Here is a 21,556-nt window from a genome sequence, read left to right as displayed (position 1 = left end):
CAGCCAGGCACCTCAGTATATAGCCCCTTGATTCTGACTCCTTTAACTCAACCTGTTACTTTTGAGATTCATCCATGTTCATGTGCATATAAATACCTCATTCCTTTCTGTTGCTAAACAGTTTCCCATTGTAAGGCTGTACCACAGTTTATGTGTTCACAGTTGTTGCACATTTGGGTTGTTCTCTGTTTTTGGTGATTATGAGTAAAATTGCTGTACACACACACACACACACACACATAGGTCTTTGTATGGACGTATATTTTATTTCTGTTGAGTATCTAGAGATGCAATTAATGGGGTGTATGTGTGTTTACCTTTATAAGAAACTGCCAGACTATTTTCCAGAGTGCTTTCCCAGAAGCAATGTTTGAGAGTTCCAGTGGCTCCACATCCTTACCAGCACTTGGTATTGTCAGTCTTTTTAATTTTAGCAATTCTACCAGCTATCGAATGATATCTTATTGTAGTTCTAATTTGCATTTCCCTAAATACTGACAATGTTGAGTATCTTCTCATGTGCTTATTTGTTACCAAATATCTTTTTTAAAAAAAGTAATTTCTATATCCAATGTGGGGCTTGAACTCATGACCCCAAGATCAAGAGTTGAGCACTCTTCCCACTGAGCCAGCCAGGAACCCCCAAAATATATTTTATATTGATATGTCTGTTCAAATAGTTTGCTTGTTTAAATACTGAGTTGTCTTCAGGGGCGCCTGCGTGGTTCAGTTGGTTAAGCATCTGACTTCAGCTCAGGTCATGATCTCACCGTGCCTGGATTCCAGCCCCACCTCAGGCTCTGTGCTGACAGGTCAGAGCTTGCAGCCTGCTTCGGATTCTGTGTATCCCTCTCTCTCTGCCCCTCCCCTGCTTGTACTCTGCTCTCTCTCTCTCTCAAAAATAAATAAAACACTTAAAAATAAAATAAAAGATTGGGTTGTCTTCATATATTGAATTGGAATAGTTCTTTATCCTGAATACAAGTACTTTATCAGATATGTGTTTCGCAAATATTTTCTCTGTCTTGTCTTTTCCCTTTCCTAACAGTGTTTTTCAAAGAGCAGAAATTCTCAATTTTTTTCAAAATAAAACATTTTATCAATACAATTTAACTATGAATTCAATTACTTTAATAAATATAGGGCTCTTACAGTTATCTATTTCTTCTTGATTGAGTTTTAGTACTAGTTGTCTTTGAAGGAATTTGTCCTTTTCATTGAGACTAATAAAGTTATTGGCATCAAATCATTCACAACATTCTTCATTATTATTTCAATGTCTGTAGGACTTGTAGTGCTGCGTGACCCAGTCTCTCATTGTTTGTTTGTTTGTTTGTTTTTGTGTGTGTGAGAGAGAGAGAGAGAGAGGACACGCATGAGCAGGGGAGAGAGTCAGAGGGAGAGAGAGAATCTTAAACAGGCTCCACTCTTAGAGTGGAGCCTGATGCAGGGCTGTGGGATCGTGACCTGAGTTGACTCAAGAGTCAGATGTTCAACCAACTGAGCCACACAGGTGTCCTCTGAAATCTTTTTAAATAAGAGCATGTAATGCTAAATCTCCCTTTAAGCACTGCTTTAACTCTGTTCCCCAAATTTTGATCTGCTGTGTTTTCATTTTCATTCAATAAAAAATATTTTATTTCTCTTGTGATTTAGTTTTTGAACTGTGGGTCAAAATGTGTGGTTTAATTTCCAAATATTTGGAGGTGGAGGTTTCCAGATATCTTTATTATTGATTACTAGTTTAATTCTATTTTAATCAGGACACACTTTGTATGATTTCAATATATTTACATTTTGATTTATTTTATGGCCCAGACTATCATCTTAAAAGCTTTTCCTTTTTTTTTTTTTTTAGGATTTTTTTTAATTTTTAAGTAATCTCTATACCCAACATGGGGCTCTTACAACCCATCAAGAATTGCATGCTATACTGACTGAGCCAACGAGGTGTCCCTATGGCTCAGAATATCATCTATCTTGACTAATGTTCTATGCACACTTGAAAATACTGTGTATTCTGCTGTTGTAGGGGGCAGTATTCTGGAAAGATCAATTAGATCAAGTTGGTTGATAGTGCTATTCATGTATTTTGTATCTTTAATGACTTTTTGGTTTCCATATCCTGAGGAAGGAGCATTGAAAATTCCAACTATAGAGAACCCTGGGTGGCTCAGTCAGTTAAGCATCCCACCTCTTGATTTTGGCTCAGGTCATGATCTCATGGTCATGCAATCGAGCCCTGGGTGTTGACAGCATGGATCCTGCTGAGGATTCTCTGTCTCTTTCTCTCTCTGTCCCTCTCCCCACTGGCAAGGTCTCTTTCTCAAAATAAATTTTCTCTTAAAAAAGAAAGAGAAACAAAACTCCAACTATAAGTGTAGTTTAGCTATTTCTTCTTTGATTTCAATCAGGTTTTGCTTTTTTTTTTTTTCAATCAGGTTTTGCTTTGTATACTTTGAAGCTGTCATTATGTTTATGCACTTTTAGAATTGTCTTGTCTTCTTTAAAAAAAAAAGTTTTTTAATGTTTATTCATTTTTGAGAGACAGAGAGAGACAGAGCATGAGTGGGGAAGGGGCAGAGAGAGGGAGACACAGAATCCGAAGCAGGGTCCAGGCTCTGAGCTGTCTCAGAGCCTGACGCAGGGATCAAACCCACAAACTGTGAGATCATGACCTGAGCCGGAGTTGGATGCTTAACCAACTAAGCCACCAGGCACCTCTGTCCTGATCTTCTTGATAAACTATCTTTCTCATTATGTAATGCCCCTCTTTATCCTTGTAAAATTGTTCTGAATTTTATTTTCCACGTTGTTAATATAGTTGAAGGGATTCCTCACTTCTGGTTTTGTGGTGATCTTTTTGCTGTTTATTTCTACCATTTTCATGACTCCTTTTTTGTAGTTTCTGTGTTTCTGCTCATATTCTCCATCTGTTTATGCATGTTGTTTGTCTTTTCCACTGGATCCTTTAACAGATTAGTCTCTGGTAGTTTCATTACCTGGGTCATCCTTTGGTCTGGTTGTTTTGACCCGTTTATCATTTGACAGTGGTTTTTCTTTTCTCTTTCATTTCTGGGTGTGGAATAAATGCTAGATATTGTGTGTAAAAGAAGGGTAGAGCATTAGGTAAATAGTCTTGATGCCCAAAGATGGGCATGTCTCTTTTCTGTTAGGTTGTTCAGAACAGGGATTGAATCAGTCCAGTCAATAGTAGAGCTGAGCTTGGGTTTTGCTGTTGCTAGAACTTCTCCAATGGGCAAAGTGGCTGCCACCTTTTGATTCATGTGAGGCCTGAGATGCCAGAGTGTTTTCTTCAGTGTTCCTGCATTCCACTGTCAGCAGGCCCTGTGTGTCTGAACCTCAGAGGAGGGTCTCTTGCTCTTCCCACTCCCTCAGATGTAAACTGCTGTTGCTTGTTAACCAGGGCAGGACCCGTGATGGGGGCAGTTTTTGTCATTTTTTTCCTGTTTCAGCTTCACGCTTAGGTAGACCTTGCACACTTGAGTCTCAGGGTGGGCCTTTCTTCCCGTTCTTGCCATTCCCTTCCTTGCCAGCCAAACTCTGGGACTTGTATGTGAGGGGAGTCCGGGGTGGGAGCCAGTCTTTAGAGAGTCTTTAGCCTCCAAGAGGCTGCACGCCTTTGCACGCAGGGTCTGGGTCCCCTTCCCCTCCTCCCCAGGGGCATTGTGTTTGCATTCGCCCCCTAAATCATACCTTTGCTTGGAATTGATGGCAAAAGGATTCTGTTCTTCCCTCACGGTTATTGCAAATGAGGCTTGTAGCGGGGAGAGGAGCTTCCTGCCCCTGCAGAGACAGGTGGCTGTGCTCTTACCCTCAGAGGCAGTTCATTTTTCCTGCTTGTGGGAACAGGAAGGTTTCCAGAAGCTTAAGGCTTTGCTTCGATTGACAGAAGAGTCTGGAAAGTGGGTGTTGTCTTGTTCTTGCGCACCACTAACTGGATGCTCTCAGGTCTCATGCTCCCCGCCCGATTTTTCTCGTGAGCACCCAATTGAGGCTTATGGAAAAGAGCGTGTGAATGACTGCAGACAACCCTTGTGTCTGGAGCTTCCAGAGATTCTGACCTGTCAGGCTAGCTAAACTCTGCCTTTATGAATTCATTACCACATGGCTGTCTCCCTTCCCATTTTTAGGGTGCTGTCCTTTCCTCCCAGGTTCTGCCATGGACAAAATCCATGTGTGTGTTCTCTCTTTGAAGGGGCTTGCTGCCCTCTGGATTTCAACTTATCTGGCTGCCTTGTGACCCGAGCTCTTTGAAGAGCCCAAGAAGTCGTGATTGTGCAGATTATCTGACTTTTTTCTTGCTGTTAGGATGTAAGTGATGTCCTCATGTGACTTTGAGCACCCTAGGTGGAAGCAAGTTTCCAGGAATGATTTTGGAACTGCACAGGAAAATTGATAAGTCTGACTACATAAAAATTAGGGTTAATATTAATTAAACATTAGGAGTATGAAATTGCAAGCCACAGAGTGGGAGAAGATATTTGCAATACATATTGACCAATAAAACAGACCATAAATGGGATTAAGATAGTCTAAGAGAAAAACGGGCTAAAGAGTTAAGAAGATGCTTCACAAAAGCAGAAATGGGGGGGGGCGCCTGGAGGGGCTCAGTCAGTTGAGTGTCCAACTTCGGCTCAGGTCGTGATCTCACTGTTTGTGATTTCCAGCCCCACATCGGGCTCTCTGCTGTCAGCACACGGCTTGCTTCTGATCCTCTGTCCCCCTCTCTCTCTGCCCCTCCCCTACTCATTTTCTCTCTCTCTCTCTCAAAAAAAGTAAATAAATAAACACTAAGAAAATAAAAATAATGGGGCACCTGGGTGGCTCAGTCGGCTAAGCGTCCGACTTTGGCTCAGGTCATGATCTCACGGTTTGTGGGTTCAAGCCCAGCGTCGTGCTCTGCGCTGACGGCTCAGAGCCTGGAGCCTGCTTCGGATTCTGTGTCTCCCTCTCTCTCTCTCTCTCTCTCTCTGCCCCTCTCCGCTCACGCTCTGTCTCTCTCTCCCTCAAAAATAAATAAATATTAAAAAAAATAAAAACAAAGCAGAAATGTAGAGGACGAATAAACATATGGAGAGAATGCAAATGCCACGACATGCCTAAAGAGTGGCTAAAATTTAAAAAGTGTGAGCATATCAAGTGCTGATGAGGGTGTGCAGCAAAGGCAACTCTTATCCACTGCTGGTGGGAGCTGCTGGTTGATAGAGCCACCTTCACATGATCTCATCAAGGTAAAGGTCGGCTAAATTCCACCCTAGCAGTTCTGCTCCTACATATACACCTCAGAATTGCATGCACTATACATCCCGAAGCCAACCCTTGTGATCGACACATCCTTCTTTTAGCTTTGATGAACTTCTGGCCAGGGTACTGCTTAGTCTGACTGGCCACCAGATCCCTGAGGGTAACTGTGCATTTCTTTGTCACTCCCACTTTGTATACTCTCATGGTTGCACGCCCAGGAGACATCACTCCCATGTTCGGTTGAGTAGAGACTCTCCCCTCCCCGGAGCTTCTCAAATGCCTGTGAGGAGCTCCAGGGCTGAGGGAGGAGCCTCTGCTACCGATCTCAGGGGTGGCGGTGCTCACACACCTCACTGCTTGTTTGACCAATAAAGTTGCCTTTACCTCCCTTTCCCTTGGGCTTGGAGGGTGGGTTTGTACAGCCCCTTCTACTTTTCAGAATACACTCACATACCTTACCTTGTATGCACATCATGACCCTGGGAAGTAAGCTCCATGGGGCAGGGCTTTGGTCCATTTTGTTCTTTGCTGTAATCCCCGATGCCTAGGTGGTCCTGTGAAGAGGTGAGGACTTTACAGATGAATAACCTTAGGTTCAGAGAGGTCATCTGACTCCACTTAGGAGCCTTCTAGCTCTGAGTCTGGTGTTAGTGCTGCTTTTCAGAACACAGGCTAACCTTTCATTTCTATAAATTATATGAGAAAGGACAAAGAACTGTGTCTGTGGTATGATGTCACACAGAGGAAAGGACACTGAAATAGAAGTTTAAAGTCTGGGTTCCAATATTGTCACTGATGCTTTCCGGTCCTAAGACTCCAACGCCAGGCTCCGGTAGGGATGTGAGAAGACCATGGCTATGAAGTGTATCGTAAATAGTAGGGTAAGGGGCTCAGTTGGTTGAGCATCTGACTTCAGCTCAGGTCATGATCTCATGGTTCATGAGTTCAAGCTCCGTGTCGGGCTCTTTACTGACAGCTCAGAGCTGGAGGCTGCTTCAGATTCTGTGTCTCCCTCTCTCTGTCTCTCTCTCTCTGCCCCTCCCCTGCTCATGCTCTGTCTCTCTCTCTCTTTCTCTCTCTCAAAAATAAATAAACATTAGAAAAATGTTAAAAATGGTAAGGTATGCTTGTGGGTTGAACTGTGTCTCACCAAAAAGATACAGTGAAGTCTAACTTCCATTACCTGTGAATACAATCTTATTTGGAAATAGGGTTTTTGCAGCTGTAATCAAGTTGAGAGGAGGTTATAATGGATTAGAGGGGACCTTAAATCCAATGACTGGTGTCCTTATAAGAAGGCCTGGTAAAGAGACAGAGACATGCAAAGGGAAGATGGCCATGTGAAGTCAGAGGCAGAAATTGGAGTGATGTGATTACAAGCCGAAGAATGCCAGGGTTTATCGGCCAACCACCAGAAGCTAGGAAGTGGTGAGGAAGGGTTCTTCCCTGGAACAGTCGGAGGGAGCACAGCCCCACTGACACTTTGATTCTAGAACTCTGGCCTTCATGGAGAGAGAATACATTTCCGTTGTGTTAGCTGTTCCGTTTGTGCTCATCTGTTACAGCAGCCCCAGGAAGCTGACACAGGTGAGGCATATGTGGCAGGGATGTGCCCTGTAGAGACAGATGGCTCAGCACTGCGTGCGCACGCCTCCTAAGTGAAGCGATCCATCAGTGCTGAAAGGCGCCTAGACAAATGAACTTTCTTCTGTGATGCCTAATTTTCCTACATTTTTGGTTTGTCCTTTCTTTAGAGAGGAGGACACAAAACAGGCTATGGAGTGGGGTGGAAGAAACAGAGAGGAGGGATCTAGGGCCCATCACCTGACAGCACGAGGGTGCCGAAGGGGGATGTCTCAAGCACTAGATAATTACGGAGGGGTGGGTGAGTGAGCTGACAGCAGAGCTGAGGTCCCCAGAGAGGATGCTGGCTGGCCTCCTGGAGCACAATCATTGAGAGGCACAAACACTCTGGCAGGAAAGAGGGCCAGCACAGATAGACATCAGTATATCCTATTGCGACACAGCAGCCTCTTCATTGGGTCAAAGACTCTTGGCGACACCTGGTAACTCTATTCATTAGGCCTGCTTTGTCTCCTGCTCCCCTTCAGATCTGGGTTTTTCTATCCCTCCTGCGTATGCTGTGAAGGTGGGACAGAGCCAAGGGCAGTGATCTGCATCCCATAATACTCTTGTGGGAAAAACAAAACATGATACTAACAAACCCTCATGTCTGGATGGGATTTAGAACTTACAAAGTACTTTCACAAACAATCCCTCTTGACTGGGCCTCCTCGTGAAAGGAGCCAGAGGTGCCTAACCATGAAAGACAGGTCTGTCCCCTAATTCAGAGAGTACAGGAAATCCTAAGTAAAACTATGCCAAACCCCCTAAAGTGGATAAGCATCAGGTTAGGAAGCCATAATACACACAGGCCATAACCCAACATCCTAATTTGCAGCCCTATCCAATAGCAAAGAGCAGACTGAGCTCATGGCACCAGCTGAATGCCATCTGGGCAAGAGTCCCAAGATGAAAACAGAGGACTTCTGTTGTTAGTAAATGGGAGACTAGGTAAATTTGGACCAACCCTTCCACTAAGGACACCAAAAGCTGTGCAAACATCTGAAAAGCATCAGAGAGCTAACAAGATACTAAAGAATTACAAGGCTGACGTCCCAGAGAGGACAGGAAATCAGACGGATGAGCCCAGCATTCAGGGCCACTTCTTCCCTGGAGGGACTTACCCATTTGGAAGAGGGGGTGAGGACAGTAGTGTTTCCAAACATTTGGGGCCATGGGGGGCAAGTTGGAGCACAGGGCCCACCAAAGGTGGAAAGATGCTGGTAAACCACTGCCTTTTTGGGGCTGTGGCCCCAGAAGATTGTGCCCTAGAGGTAAAGATGAACCCAAACCAAACCAGCCCTTGCAGTCTGATAGGACTGGTTTCAGTGGCCTGGAAAATCTCCAACCTTGATCTGGAATAATGTGATCCCAGAATTCTAGGGCCCCTGGGCACCCGATAGAAGCAAGCAAGCAAACAAGCAAGCAAGCAAGCAAGCAAGCAAGCAAGCAAACAAACAAACAAACAAAAACCTTTTCTAAAGGAAGAAATCATCCTAGGCCTTAAAATATTTCAATAAACTATTTCCAAATACAACGTCCATCACAAAATAAAGAATAACGAGGCAGTTGGGAAGACAAATCAGGAGAAGTAGCAGAAATTAGGCAACAGAAACACACACACAGCAATTCCAGTTATTGGAATTATCACAGATTGAACATAGGCAAAATTCTAGAAAACTCCCCCAGTAGTAATTATGGCTATTTGAACTCCTAATTGTCTCTCGAATCCACCCTTGTTTGTTGCCTGCACTGATACAATCTCCATTCTGTTTGCCGTCACCACTCTCTCCAGAGCTGTCTTCTTAGAAAACAAATCTGATGAGGTACGAAGAAAACAATCAACAAAACAAAAAGGCAACTGATGGAATGGGAGAAGATATTTGTAAATGACATATTAGATAACGGGTCAGTATCCAAAAATATATAAAGAACTTATCAAACTCAACACCCAAAAAACAAATAATCCAGTGAAGAAATGGGCAGAAGACATGAATAGACACTTTCCCAAAGAAGACATCCAGATAGCCAACTGACACATGAAAAGATGCTCAATATTATTCATCATCAGAGAAATACACATCAAAACCACAATGAGATACCACTTCACACCTGTCAGAACAGCTAAAATTAACAATTCAGCAAACAACAGATGTTGGCAAGGATGCAGAGAAAAGGGAACACTTTTTCGTTATTGGTGGGAATGCAAACTGGTGCAGCCACTCTGGAAAACAGTATGAAGGTTCCTCAAAAATTAAAAATAGAACTTCCCTAGGACCCAGCAAATGCACTACTAGGTATTTATCCAAAGAATAAATACAAAAATGTTGATTCAAAGGGGCACATGCACCTCAATATTTATAGCAGCACTATCGACAATAGCCAAATTATGGATAGAGCCCATATGTCCAACTGATGAATGGATAAAGATGTGATACACACACACACACACACACACACACACACACAGGAATATTACTCAGCGATAAAAAATAATGAAATCTTGCCATTTGCAAGATGGAACTGGAGGGTATTATGCTAAGCAAAATGAGTCAGTCAGGGAAAGATATCATATGATTTCACTCATATGTGAAGAAACAAAACAGATCAACATAGGGGAAGGGAAGGAAAAATAAGATAAAAACAGAGAGGGAGGCAAACCACAAGAGAGTCTTAAATACAGAGAACAAACTGAGGGTTGATGGAGGGGAGGTGGGGTGGGATGGGCTAGATGGGTGATGGGCATTAAGGAGGGCACTTGTTGGGATGAGCACTGGGTGCTGTATTTAAGTGATGAATCACTAAATTCTACACCTGAAACCATAAAAAGAAAAGAAAAGAAAAGAAAAGAGAAGAAAAGAAATCTGACATTGTTTCAGCATGTTTAATGGCATTCAAGGCCCTTCACAATCTGTCCTAAGTTGCCCTTTCCAGCCTCATTACCTAGGACACCTCCCTCTCACAATCTTTGGTCATATGGCAAGACTTTCCTATGGGTATCCTCCTGCTGCCTTGAATGTCCTCTCTTCCCACATGATTCTGAAAAATGCCTCCTCATCCTTCAAAGTCCAACTTAAAGCTCTCTCCTTGAAGCCTTTCTAAACTAGTAATTCCAACTCTTACAGATTTGTATATACCTCTATTATGACATTGGCACAGTGTATTATAATTATTTGTTTAGAATTCTGTTTCTCAAGTATACTGTTAATTTCCTTAGGTTAGGGTATGTCTTATTCATCCAGGGTTCCTGGCATCTAGCGTAACGCCTGGCTAAGTGCTCAGTAAATATTTATGAAAGAAGGAATTTTTTTTTTTTTTTTTTTTAGTAAACTCTACAACCAACATGGGGCTGGGGACTCATGACTCTGAGATCAAGAGTAGCACGCACTACTGACTGAGCCAGCCAGGAACCCCTAGGAAAGGGTATTCTTAATAATAGGCGCTACAGACTCATGGACTGAATTGTGTCATCCCAAATGCTGCATGTTGAAGCCCTAACCCCTAATGTGACTGTATTTGGAGATGGGCTTATAAAGAGGTAATTAAGGCTAAATGGGCCCTAGTCCATAGGACTGGCATCCTTATCAGAAGAGGAAGTAACACCAGAGACCTCCCTCTCCACGTGTGCATAGAGAAAAGGCCATTGGTGGATAGAGCAAGAAGGTGGCTGTTTGCGAGCCAGAAAGAGAGGCCCTGCCAGAAACCAACTCTGGTGGTACCTTCATCTGGGACACCCAGCCTCCAGACATATCTATTGTTTAAGCCACCCAGTCTGTGGTATTTGGTTATGGCCATCTAAGCTAATATATAGACCATTTCTGGGATTTCAAACACGTACAAATATACACTTTTAGTGAAGGTAAGAATTCAAACTCAAACTGACAAGAATGGGTGGTGAGTGGACACAATGACATTAGGAAAATGGCTTTTTAAAAAGTTTTATTTCAAGAACTTTGTTTTTTACTCTTATTTCAAAAAAAGGTGGGTCAAAGTACAAAAAAAAAGTAGTTGAATAACAGCGTAGGTTTAGAAATCACAGCAGCAGAAGCAATGTACAGACAGCACAGACAAAACAACCCAATGTATGCAATTTTGTCTGGGTTCTTTGCTTAGTGTGTGTGTGTGTGTGTGTGTGTGTGTGTGTGTGTGTGTGTGTGTTTCCCCTCCTGTACAAAATACATCAAAGCATGCCATGAGATCAGAAAAAGAAAAGAGTTTAACAAATGGTTACAAGAAAAAGACTCTGTACAAGAGGAGGTCATGTTTCTCCCCGCACCCCCCCTCCCCCCATTTCCTCTCTTCTTGTTCTGCTTTAGGTTAGGTTATTCTGAAGACAGTTCACCTCCAAGTCAGCCTGGTCACCTTTGCCACCCTCAAGTTTGGGTGACATGGAGTTCTGGATGTTAAATGACTCCTCCTCTTTCAGGCAGGACTTGAGAGCTTCCTGGATTTTGTGGGGAGCACTAGGGTCATCCTGGAAGAGGAGAAAAGATGAGGAGGGGCATGAAGGAGACAGTGGGTAGAGGGATCAAATAACACTCTAGGCTTTTGAAAGAAGAAAGAAAGAGGCTCTAAGACTCGAATGGACCAAAGTGACTCGTTAGCAGCTACTTTCTAGGAATGTCTTCCTAAAAAAACACTAGCCAGACAGGGATGAAACCTGGCAGGTATCCGGATTACAAATCCCTTTAATGGAGGCCAGTCTGAGGTTTTCAGAGGGGAGGAGGAGGGAGTGGGGGAAGGGGGAGAGAAATAGTCCCTTTAACACTTGATCTGGCCCCTTAAGAGTCTCAGAGCTCCCCTTGGGCAGGGCCTTCCATCCTGCTGCGGCTCTGCTTTCCCAGAAAGGTACTGGTCAGGGAGCTCCCCTAGTCAGGGGCATGAATAGGCCCATGGTCAGGTGCAGAGCTGCTCCTAGCAAAACTAGGGCCCCTCTCCCCATGGCAAGTATACCTCCTTTGACAAGAGGCCAGAGATGTGCAGGCCCCTTTACCAGGAGAAGTTGATCTACCAAAAGATGCTAGGGGTGCCTGGGTGGCTCAGTCGGTTAAGCGTCCGACTTCAGCTCAGGTCACGATCTCGCGGTCCGTGAGTTCGAGCCCCGCGTCGGGCTCCGGGCTGATGGCTCAGAGCCTGGAGCTGCTTTCGATTCTGTGTCTCCCTCTCTCTCTCTGCCCCTCCCCCGTTCATGCTCTGTCTCTCTCTGTCTCAAAAATAAATAAACGTTAAAAAAAAAATTAAAAATTAAAAAAAAGATGCTAACTTACAATCCATGCCCAGGTGAGTCTGGCCGCCTCGACGGTACTTGTGCTGCTTCGCGTCAGACAATACTCACAATACTCATGCGGCTAGCTTCCCACCCATTTCTGACGTGAAGCCGTGCCATGTATGCATGTCTCTCCATGTACGTTGCCTGCAGCCCTGTGACAAGCTCCTGGCCCTGAACTGAATTTGCTTGTCAGAGGTTTTCTGGAAACCCCACACCAGTACATAGTCCTCCAGGTCTGTGTTCTGGGCATTCAGAGAACTCCCACAGTGGCACCGGCCTTCCTGCCGTGCTTTTCCTGCAGGGCCATCTGGGGGTTACAGGCACACCTCATTTTTATTATGCTTTGCAGACACTGCCGTTTCTTTTCATTGAAAATTTAAATTTTTTTTTTATTTAAAAAAAGATTTTTTTTTTTCAACGTTTATTTTATTTTTGGGACAGAGAGAGACAGAGCATGAACGGGGGAGGGGCAGAGAGAGAGGGAGACACAGAATCGGAAACAGGCTCCAGGCTCCGAGCCATCAGCCCAGAGCCCGACGCGGGGCTCGAACTCACGTACCGCCAGATCGTGACCTGGCTGAAGTCGGGCACTTAACCGACTGCGCCACCCAGGCGCCCCGAAAATTTAAATTTTTTAAATTTAAATTTATTTTTTTTAATGTTGGTTTATTTTTGAGAGAGAGAGACAGACTGCGAGCAGGGGAGGGGCAGAGAGAGAGGGAGAGACAGAATCTGAAGCAGGCTCCAGGCTCTGAGCTGAGCACAGAGCCCGACGCGGGGCTCGAACTCACGAAGGGTGAGATCATGACCTGAGCCGAAGTGGGAAGCTTAACCGACTGAGCCACCCAGGCGCCCCAAAATGTTATTACGCTGAAGGTCCGTGGTAACCCTGCAGCAGGCAAGTCTGTGGGTGCCATTTTTCCAGGAGCAACTGCTCCCCTCGTGTCTCTGTGTCACATTTTGGTGATTCTCGCAATATTTCAAACTTTTTCATTATTATTATTTTTGTTATGTGATCTGCCATCAGTGATTGTGACCCAGTGAAAGCTCAGATAGTGATTAGCATTTTTGGCAATAATGTATTTTTTAATTAATACGTACATCTTTTTAGACAACGTGCTATCGCACACCTGCTAGATTACACGCTGTAACATCACTTCTATGTGCCCTGAGAAATCACAGAATTTGTCTGATTCGCTTTATCTTGACATTCACTTATTGCAGTGGTCTGCAATTGAACCCACAATACCTTGGAGATATGCCTATATACCCAGTGTGATTCAGCTGGCCTCAGTTCCTTCTTAGGCACTCCAAATAGCTATTGTAAGTGCTTGGAACTCTGCTGATCAAAGAGGTTGGGTGAACACCCAGGCAGGCTCACCGGTGGCCAGAAGGGTAGAGGATGTTGCTATCTGACCAGCTAGCTCAGACTTTCCTTGGTTTAACCACTTCCAAAATTGATGGTCATCATCATGCTGAAGGAACAGGACAGTCTCCACACAACTGTGGCGAGTCCTTGCCCATGCTGACTGCTACTGAGTTTGACCCATAACAGCACTAGGTCAGGGTAGTGACTGGTTGGACAGAAGGTAGGGAAAGGCTTCAGGCTTATGCAGGGTACTATGGGTGTTCAAAAGTCCTGTGCCTAAACAAACCACTGTCACCTCCCCCTGCTCCCAGCCTCACTTAGCACTTTTTCAGAAGACTGGCTTGAATACAGCATTATAATACAGTTTCAAAGACCTCAGGAATGATTTATGGACAACAGGGGAACACACGTTCCCCATTCACAACTCCACAAGAATAAGAAGAAATGAACTTCATATAGTGTTGAGGCAGATTTCAGGTACTTGATATTTTCTATTACTGCTGGGAGAGATTTAGAAAAAAACCTTTTCAAGAGCATAAATTTAGATGTGGTGAGATGGAAAGATCTCCATGATATATTAAGTATATGTATACACGCACACACACGTACACACACAGGCTTTAAGGAGAGGGAAGCGGGAGGGGGTAGAACTGCAATTTTCATTCCATGTACTTCTGCGTGGTTTGGGGAAAGACACTGGGCACGGAAGCTTGAGAGGTGGGCCTTTAAAGACCCTGGGTCGGGGCACCTGGGTGACTCAGTCGGTTAAGAGTCCGACTCTTGGTTTGGCTCAGGTCATGATCTCACGGTTCGTGGGCTGGAGCCTCCTGTTGGGCTCTGGGCTGACAGAACGGGGCCTGCTTGGGATTCTCTATCTCCCTCTCTCTCTGCCCTCCCCAACTCATGCCCAAGTACACTCAAAATAAATAAATAAACTTAAAAAAAAAAAAAAGTAAAGATCCTGGATAGAACAGACTTTGGATCACAGCAAGCCTGGAACAGGAGACGATGGCCTGTGTTCACCCACCCTCTCACGAGGACAGGACTCACTTCCATGCTGTTCAACATCCTGCTCCCCCCACCCCATCCTTGACATCAGACAGGCTTTGAGGGCAAACAGGGGCATCATGTGAGGAAAAGTAGATTTAGGGGTGTTTACAGATCTGGACATCTAAGCTGTGATGCCATGAAGGTGAGGGCCCAAATGAAGCCTGGCCCCTTGAGGGCTCATGGGATTTAGACAGATGAGAAAATCGACTTCTGGGCCGATAGGTGGGATATGGATATTCTAAAAATAAGGAACATATGTATCCCACGATGCTATTAGACAAGCTAAGTACTTCCAACAAACAGCACAGGTGAGGCAGTGTCTAAACCAAGATGGAGCTATCCTAATCCACGTGTCTCCTCCAGAACTAGATCCCATTAAGCTTAGGGCTGCTGAAACCCTCTGCAGAAGGCCCGTCTGCCTTTGGTTTGCGGAAGTCACTCGTGGAGACGGAGCTGGCCCTCCATCTGGCCCAAGTCCTGGCAACTGCTCTGCGTCCCCCTTCCTGGCATTCCACCCCAGCCAAATGGACATCCTTCAGCCCAGGGGTAGTGTGGGTTCAGGCCCGCAGCCCCACTTGTCCAGAAACAAATCTCTCTCAGAAGGGGATGGGCAGTCAGTATTTTACCAAATACATGAAAGAAATCGAGCCTAGGAGTAAGAAAGATTTAAACAGGGGAGGACTAAAGGACCTCATGGACAAGTCTAGTAATTACTAGACTGAAATCCTGGAAGGTCTGTCAAATCTCAGGAAGGCCAAGTTATATCCACGACCTTCGCTGACGGTGCAGCGTTTGCCGTGGGACTCGGGTGACTTCCCACACGCTGTGCTGCCCACACACTAGCCATCCCTCCCCTTTCCCCGATGCCCCTTTCGGGGGGCTGGCTGCTCAGCTCCAGGGCCCATGCACTCTCGGCCACTGGCTCCCTGGCTGTGGAACCCAGGCGAGGAGCCGCAAGAGGCCACTGGAGCCGTGGTGGGGAGGGGAAGTGTCGCCGGCACAGACACCAGCAGCGGCTCCTTCCCAGATGTTGTCTGAAATCATTCAGAGTGTGGCCTGTAGAGATTGCTGGAGATGGGTGGGGAAAATGACCCACTCAGTCCACTTCACTTATGTAAAAGAAATAACCCCTCTATTAAGATAAGTAGGACTCTCCAAAATTTTCGGAGCCTTCAATACCAAGGGCATTTGAGGGGTGAGGGGAAGGAGGTGGCAGAGACTACATGGGCGGGTGTGACTTGGAGGCGCCTGGTTCCCCCTCCCAGCTCGCCTGGAGATCTCCCGGCTTTCATCCTGCTGCTAGCATCACTGGTAAGCAGCCAATATGGCGGCTGAGCAACAGATAGAGCTTCACGTCATAATAAAGTGGCAACGGTCTTAACTGCCAGTGCCTACAAGACCTTCAGTATGACCAAGTCTGACTTTTGGGCTAGGTGGAGAGAGTTAAGAGATGAAGGTAGAAAATCCACAAGTACACACCCTGCTGGACGGGACAGGCATCCTCTCTCATGCTCAGGGCTTTGGCAGAGAAGACATGATGTCCCCTGGGACACAAGTTGAGGGAAAGATGCCAGGTGGGAATGACCTTCGAGATCCAAGAGGTGACAGAGACCTCCAGAACCTCATCTTGCCGCCACTTCACTGAGAGATGTCCTGAGCACTGCCCAGAAAACCCCACGGCCCTTCTCAGCAGAGTCCACCATAGCTGCCCAGTCCCTGCTCCACTCCGTTTTTAAGGCTTGCCATGTTCTGAGTTCAAGGTCAGTGGGAACGTTCATGGACAAATGCTGTCCCTTCCACAAAGTTGGGTCAGCCAAGAAGAACTGGAAACCTCTGTATTGGCTCATGCAACCAAGACCTCCGAGAAAAGCTAATTCCTTCCTCTCCCTCTTCGGGAAGAGGGAAGGAGTCTTTCTACACTTGGGGTGACAGAAAATGTATGTGTCAGAAACTTTCCTAAGACACTTGCACTCTGCGGACAATGTATACCCTGACTGGAGGAACCATCGTTCAGGTCTGACCTGCTGCCCCACATGTATGAGATGGCAGATCAGACAACAGAACCAGAAGACCTTGCAGCAGGCCATCAGTCACCAGTATTCCACAGATGACTGAATGCATACTACCGCGAGGCGCTGGGCTAGGTGGGAAGGGGGTATACGCACAGGCCTATATCCTGTGAGCTGATGAATGTGTTTATCAAGACTGAAGTTTATAAGACATCTTGTTTCCTTGGTTATTATGTCCATCTTGAACTTATTAATATCTTGATGCATACCAAGTAAAATAATATCTGTTGTTTCTCTGCCCTTTAAATATCAAAGACTTCAAAAAATTAGCCTAAACTAACCTCTTTCATTTCTTATTTAAAGGACCTCTTTGCTCCTCCTCCACCAGGCCAAGTTCTTCTTTCCTGGGGTTTGGTGAACAAGGTCCCATTTACTATTCTTCTCTCTTTTCCTTCTGGGGGCTACACTTTACCCATCTATAAAAGGAAAACAACGATCTAGATCTGTGCTGTCCCATACGGTAGCACGAGCCATGTGCCGAATTCCTGGACTTGGCTGTGACACGATCTGGAGCTTGGATGGTTTCCGCTTTATTTATGAAATTCTCTCTGACAGTATCCAGTACTTAACTGGTTGTCTGGTCCAGATAACACACTAAGCCAGGATCTTTAGAAACTGGTCTATTGGGACCTTCTATTGGGTTTCAACTGACATTTACGAGCCCATCTTCCTAAGAAGAGAACTTACCCCAGACTCATGCTTCCACCAGTGTTCTGTGCTTATCTTACCCTCACCAGTGGATATATGCCTGCCAGTTTTAGGGTGCTTAAACAATATAAAGGACACTGTTTTCCTAGCCATCCAGAGGTTTCTGCGCTCATCCCAAAGAGCAACTACCATTCACTTCAGTGCCTGCCAGGAAATTCCCTCTCAATGAAAGCAGAGTGTTTCTTCTTGATACAGCAAGTAGAGAGACAAGGAGAAAGACCAATCAGACTTCTAAAGTTTAGACGAAGCTAAAAATCAGGAGTCCTCCTAGACAAAGAGCTTCCATACTACCTGTAACTCTGCTCATCAAGGAAGTGACACGCCATCCTGCCCCCAGTCCCACAATCCCGGTCCCAGCAGGTCACCCTGAGCTGACCTGCAGAGCTGTGGGGAGGGGTTCCACACTCACTTGGAAATAGATCAGAGACAGGGTAGGGGCCGGGTGTGCATTAGCTTGAGGGGAGTTGTGGGGGGAAGACGAGAGTTACCTGACAGACAAGTTACCACAGAGAGCCAAGGTGAGGGCAGGGGGGAAGGAGGTACAGGGAGTGTCTCCAAGCTTCCTTACGTTTGGGTGAGAGCCTTCGGCAATGGTGGAGAGGGAGAAGTTATCGTTGTGGAGCTCCGACGGGGTCCGGAATTTGCTGGTTAGGACAGAAGAGAGCAGGGAAAATGTGAGTGAAGTGATCACGGCCAAACCTGACGAGAGCTTCCTGGGTCAAATACTATATTTCCTCAAATGCCACGGGCCGTAATAAGATGTGCCATTACTTGCTGGGCCGCTGAGAAAAAAACTTCTACCATTTAAACTGTGATCTAATACTTTCTTATCACCTAGAGCGTTTATTATATACTGGAAGTAGCTCATTGTGACATTAGATAAAGAACTGATGGTGATATGAACAGCTCTGGCCAGGATCGCGAACGCCAGGCACTTACAACTACATCATGACTGCATCTGGCCAACAGTGGTTATAAGATACAAGCGACCATTTCAGACATGTGAATACGGGGGCGGGGGCGATGTGTATCTTAGAGTCAGTACAGCACAGCAGTATCTGTCGTGCTACGTGTGGTGTTATCAGAGTGGTAACCGGCCCTGGGAAATGAGGGTGACAGCGTTTGAGCTGAAGGGGCACAGGGGCCATGCTCTGTACAAAATGTGTAGCCTGCTAGGGGAGGAAGGCCGAGAACGGGCCCTGTCTCTGGCTGCTGCCCCCCTGGCAGTTGCCCCTTCTCTCCCCCACCCTCCTCAGCAGCTATCCTGATAGGTGGTCGCACCCTCTCTCTCTGCTCCCCTCTGCTGCAGCCATCCTGGGTGCAGGCATGGGGAAACAAGGGTCCTGGCTTGTGATCACACACACAGATACGGCCCCGCCTCAGTGCACAGGCACAATGGAGAGATCCCTTCTGCCCCAGGATGGTGAGCTGAAAGGCCAACGAGTGCACGTTGCATGAGTTTACCCAGCAAAGGAGCAACAACAGATGGTGTTTGTCCTTTTCCCAGGACCCAGGGAAAGTCCTTCAGTCACATTCTCTGGAGGGGGTCTCAGGTCAGGGGGGAGGGGATAAGGGGGCAACAGGGTAAAAGGGAGGTTGGGGACAGTTCTGCATAAATTTTCTCACGGGCCCCCAGGTGGCTGAACTGCCACCTCCTCCTTTTCTGACTCCAGTGACACTTTAGGACATTCTTTGGCTCAGTGCTAAGAGTGATTCTCTCAGCATATAAGGTCACGTCCAAGTGTTGAAGACACGGATGTAAAGGCAAATGCGTGCTGACTGTCACAAGCACACAGCAGCCACTCCTCTGCTGAGAGAGAAGCTGACACGAGACTCTATTCCCATCTGGCCCTTAAAATCCACAGCAGAAGTTAAGCCTAGCCCCTCCCACGCCCAATATTCTACTTAGGAGAGGTAAGGTGGATTTCCCTAAATTCCTTGCACTTTTGTTCGGACCAAGGGTTGACAAGTTTTCAACAGCAATGCACTGCCAAGCCCCTTCTATTCCGTGTTCGTGGAGGAAGAGCCCGTACCGAGTGACAGCAGGTCTGAGGGAGCTGGGGTTCCTTCCTGTAGATGTGTGAGTGGAATCCTCACACCGGCCATGACGGACAAAGCCCTGGGAAACAGGTGCAGTCAGCCAGTGGTGGGCTGAGCATAGTGACCTACACGGGGGACCACAGCCAGGTGCACTGGTGGCCTTTTCTTTAAGCACCATCTATCCCCGGGGTGGGGGGGTGTCAGGAATAGTGCCAGACAGTGGCAGAGGGGCCACGGGGTCTTGGGCTCTACGGCAATGCCAGCACATCCCGCATAGGAATGGATACACTTGGATGAGTGTTTGGTGTGAAAAACACAACTAGGGATGTAGAGCAGGTGCCCGGGCCCCTCGTGATGATGTCCCTGGAGCAGGACGTAGGGTCAGGTGGGGCGGGCCCACACAGACTCACTTGGTCCTACGCAGCTTGGTATTCTCTGTCTTGAGCAGATATAGCTTCTTGGCGAAGAACACTGTCATCATGAAGAGCAGGAGCAGTACAAGGGCGGCCGAGCCGACGGCCACGCACATCACCTGGAAGTCGGTGATGATGGACTCGCAGCGCATCCCCTTGTGCCAGATGTAGTCCTGTGTGTTGCACCTGTGGCGGCGACAGAGAGAGACTGAGATGACAGGCAGGCAGCCGTGGCCACAGCGAGGTCCTGGTCCCTGAGCCCCATACTCACCTCAACAGCCCATTCCTGGGACTGTGTTGAGGAAGTGTGATGTCCCCGATCTGTGCAGGCCTCATAGCTGAGACTCTGTACAACCACCCCATGAGGTGACGGGCACTGAGGAGGGCACTTGTTGGGATGAGCACTGGGTGTTGTATGTTAGACATGAATCACTGGCTTCTACTCCTAAAACCAGTACTGCACTGTATGTTAACTAAGTTGAATTTAAGTAAATCTTAAACAGACGTCCCATGAAGTGGGCAGAGCAGCGCTAAGGTCCATGATATAAACAAGGCAACCAGGGCACTGAGAAACTGAGTGAACTGGTCATTCCCATGAGTATGAAGTGACTGCGGAGGGTGGGAACCCTGGCTTTCCCCCTCGCAGCCTCAATGACAATCACAGGATTCTCTCAGCTCCCCCTGCCCTTGGCTCTGGGTGAAAGACAAGATAATAGGACCTCTGGCTCCAAAAGCAGTCAATCCACTCTGCACGTGAGAACCTATCTTGCTGTTCTGCAGTCCCATCTAGTTTACCAGGCTATCCAGACACCAAAATGTAAGGAAGTGACAGACAAGGACGAACACAAAGATGGATGTACATTCCCCTCCTATCGCAGCCCCCAAAATTCTGCCCCTAAAGCTTCGTGTCCTATTACCATGAGAAATGTCAGGAAAGCACAGTGAGAATCAACCCTCTGGGTGGGTTTTAGTCCTTTTGTTGAGTGACTTTCTCTTGCCCTTGGGGACATTCCCAGGCTCCAACTCTTCCAATGACATTGCTGTTTCCATGGGAACCAGGCTGCTTCAAAGAGGAAAGATATGGAAGGATACAGAAGCAGGCAAATGAGGGAGGACATGAACCTCAGGGTGAATGACAGACAAGAGAAAAGGGGTCCAGGAATGGGGAAATTAAGCATTGGAGAACTGGGCTCCTCCACCTCCGGAATAGGGTGGGGAGATGTGACTTAACAGGAAATTCTTTCTTTTCCAACTGACCCTCTGCAGTCCAGGGAGGCTATGTGTCTGGGGAGGGCGGGGAAAGAAGATCCTGCTAACTTGCTGCTCTGGAGAAGTTCTGCTGTAGCTCCGATCATTTCCCTGCAGTGGGCCAGGGCGGCGGAGACAAAGGCATGCTGCAGTCTGCAACTGAGGGCTTGGCAGTCTCCTGTGAGTGGAATGCAAAACAGTTTCCGGGCCACAGCCGAGCCTGGTTGTACACGGTGGGAGGAGGAGGCTCTGGGGGAGGAGGGGGGAGGCCGGAGAGTGACCCCGGGATGGAAGATGAGCAAGGGGGGGGGGCTGAGGGGGTGGGGAAGGTGGGCGAGGGGAGACTTATGGAAAAGCCCTTCTGAGGCAGGACCCACTGGAGGGTCCCTGGTCAGCACACCCACACAGCTTACTAAGGACAAGCTTAATTTCTCACTGGGGCGTTCCAAGAGCTCCAGGAGGTTCTGGGACCTTTTCTAGCTCTCCAGAAGCAGCAAGG

At 46.7% G+C, this 21,556-nt stretch overlaps 1 protein-coding gene across 3 annotated transcripts in view; it reads right to left on the bottom strand.

The window, feature by feature from the left end:
- Positions 1-21,556, bottom strand: part of CSPG5 (chondroitin sulfate proteoglycan 5) — a 53,459-nt gene that overhangs the window by 28,617 nt on the left and 3,286 nt on the right. The window contains exons 3-5 of one of the 3 annotated variants that reach the window (XM_027038585.2): positions 19,807-19,995; positions 17,925-18,000; positions 5,728-5,822 (exon numbers count right to left, since the gene is read on the bottom strand). In XM_027038585.2, the coding sequence (XP_026894386.1) occupies positions 5,728-5,822; positions 17,925-18,000; positions 19,807-19,995 (360 nt within the window). Of the gene's footprint in view, positions 1-5,727; positions 5,823-10,813; positions 11,366-17,924; positions 18,001-19,806; positions 19,996-21,556 lie in introns of those variants that run through there. The other 2 variants (XM_027038584.2, XM_027038586.2) reach the window with 2 other exon arrangements.

Source organism: Acinonyx jubatus, chromosome A2 (genome assembly GCF_027475565.1).
Source record: "Acinonyx jubatus isolate Ajub_Pintada_27869175 chromosome A2, VMU_Ajub_asm_v1.0, whole genome shotgun sequence".
Classification (NCBI taxonomy): domain Eukaryota; kingdom Metazoa; phylum Chordata; class Mammalia; order Carnivora; family Felidae; genus Acinonyx; species Acinonyx jubatus.
Note: the sequence above shows the minus strand (reverse complement) of the source record. Positions and strands in the feature narration are given on the sequence as shown.